Source organism: Lycium barbarum, chromosome 9 (genome assembly GCF_019175385.1).
Source record: "Lycium barbarum isolate Lr01 chromosome 9, ASM1917538v2, whole genome shotgun sequence".
NCBI classification, from domain to species: domain Eukaryota; kingdom Viridiplantae; phylum Streptophyta; class Magnoliopsida; order Solanales; family Solanaceae; genus Lycium; species Lycium barbarum.
In genome coordinates this window covers 29,589,293-29,591,732 of record NC_083345.1, presented here as the reverse complement: position 1 = coordinate 29,591,732, position 2,440 = coordinate 29,589,293, and the positions used below count along the sequence as shown (strand labels likewise).

The 2,440-nt window shown below is 33.2% G+C and overlaps 1 protein-coding gene across 1 annotated transcript; it reads right to left on the bottom strand.

Annotated features, from left to right (window-relative positions):
• Nucleotides 1-441: 441 nt before the first annotated feature.
• LOC132610910 (FCS-Like Zinc finger 8-like) lies at nucleotides 442-1,731 on the bottom strand. The gene has a single exon (XM_060325321.1). It carries the CDS (start codon nucleotides 1,362-1,364, stop codon nucleotides 696-698), a length of 669 nt encoding a protein of 222 aa, XP_060181304.1. The 5' UTR covers nucleotides 1,365-1,731; the 3' UTR covers nucleotides 442-695.
• Between the last annotated feature and the right edge of the window lie 709 nt (nucleotides 1,732-2,440).

Below are 2,440 nucleotides of genomic sequence, written 5' to 3'. Positions count from 1 at the left end.
CATTTTTAGTCATTTTTATAGAGATAAATGTTATGGTAATTTTAAGATCATAACTTTGAACTCATATGCAGCATTAGGCTCATAAAGGAAAATCAATTCATTGAAGGACCGGATGCATAACGACATCGATTTGAGGGTACTGTTGTTTACTTTCGTAATGGCAGGGGCATAAATAGTCCAACTTATATCAGAGAACAAACTATGTAAATGAAAGTAGAAGAATATTTTTGACCTTTTTCCCTAAAAAATAACGGGGGGGGGGGAGCGAGGGGTTGGGGGGGGGGGGGGTAGGGGGAAGAGAAGAGAGAGCAGTATTAGAATCAAAACAATAAAGAGTCACCATTTCGTTCATGATCATAATAAAAGTTAGAAAAGACCAGCTGCTCTTTCATCATATCCTCTCCCTTAAAGAAGCTAAAGGTAAATACCGAAAAATCTCACTAGTCCAAAGTCATACATTTCTCCTTAACTTGATCATTACATCTATATTAATATAATTGAAGCACTAAAATAACACAGCTCTGAGGTAATTACTGAACATATTAAATTGCAATAAACCTAAAATAATTATACACAACCAGTTAAACAAAAAAGTAGAAGGGAAAAAGAAAGAGGAGAGGAAGAAGAGAGATTGTTTCTTTGGTTTTACTTCAATTTTGCCTGTACATGTAGAGATGTCTTTGGCCTCTGCAACATCAATTATTAAGCAGATTAGCACAATAGCAGTCAACAACACAATTATCAAATATATGAGTTGTTTTTGGATTAGGACCATGAGTGATCACACATGTATACTCCTCAGAACTCTCCATTTCCTTCAAACTCAGTCCTTCTGCAATACCCCTTGATGAATCTTTTTCTTCTTTTACAGTTCCAAATGCTAAAAGTTGAGAATCCCTAGTCTTGATACCAAAATCTGTTGGGGAATTTGGAGACTCAACATAAGTATTTTGAACTTTAAGCTCTGTTCCAAACAGAACCATTTTGCAATTTGCCTTTGAACAAGGAGTGTTAGTGCTTTCTTGATTCTCAATAGGGTCCACCAAAACAAGTTTAATACCTTCTGATTCCAACTTATGCTTTTTGTCCATATAAGTGGCTGAATTTGTGCTGCTTCTGTCATACCCAAAAGGGTTACCAAGATTGAACATTTGCTTGGCATCAAGAATGGACTTTGGGCTAATTTCAGAGTCAACATCAGATAGGCTTCCAGTCAAAAGGCCATTGAAAAATCTTGGAGAAGCTAAGAATTGTGAAATGGGGTTGTTGTTTGTATTGTTTTTGATATGAGAAGGAAAGGATTTGTTTTCAGCCATGTGACTTTGTTTGCTGCTCACTGCTCTTCTTGAATTGTTCCTCAACATCACTAATACATTAGTAACAACTTTCTCAGAAGCAAAAAAAAAATGAGGACTTTAATAGAATATGGATAAGCTAAAGAGTGCAAAAAGAAGAACAGGGTGACAACAATTTTGCAAAAAATAAAAGGCTGCCTCAAAGACTAGAACTATATATGCTCCATCCTCAAAGTGCTAATAATCCAGTGAAAAAAGAGTTCAATATCCCCTAATGATTAATGGGTAATGGATAAGTTCAACTACAAGATAGACTAGGGGCCTTGTTCTATTTGCTCTTTTTAGGGTGAACTTTTAGGAAAGAAATGAAGAAGTTCTTTTGAACAACTTTAGTTTATGTACTTGATATTCTATGAGCCTCACTCTGGTAATAAAGTGAATCTGGGGAGTTTTAATGGTGATCTAAGTTTTGTCCTTTTCATTGAAATTGAAAGGAATGCGAGGGGCCATTGAATTAAAATTAAAATAATACTCCCTCTGTCCAACGTCACATTTTTTGTTTTGTTAATCAGTATCAAAAGAAATGACTTTTTTAATATTTAGTCTCTATGGTTAATTTTACTTGTCATGTCATGTTTTTTTAACATTTTTTAAGAAAATATTAATTAAAAAGATAATTTAATTAATTTAATGCTACCTTTTTTTTTACCACATTAATTTTCTCCAACATTTATTGAGTAAGGGCCAAAAGTACTTAATTATATCTTAATTTTCTAAAAAGAAAACTTTTTTGGATCACTTATTTTTAATAAGGACGACAAGTAAAATGGACCGAGGAGAATAATATTTTTAAGTCTAAGCTTATCATTTTATTCTTCATCAGATATTTTATAACGACAAAAATATAACTTATTTTAGACATTAATTCTAAAGTTTTTTTTTATTTTTAAATTTCATGCCTAATCAAATAACTTCACGCAATTAAGACGAGGTGAATAATAATGCAAATGCATATTTTCTCTTTCTCAAGCCCCACAATTGAATAGCCCATCTCTCACCCTTTCAACCTTCTTACATCTCTTGGGCGCACGCACTTGGAGGTGAATATTTCGTTCCCAAAAGAGTCCGTTATATATTTAGAGTAA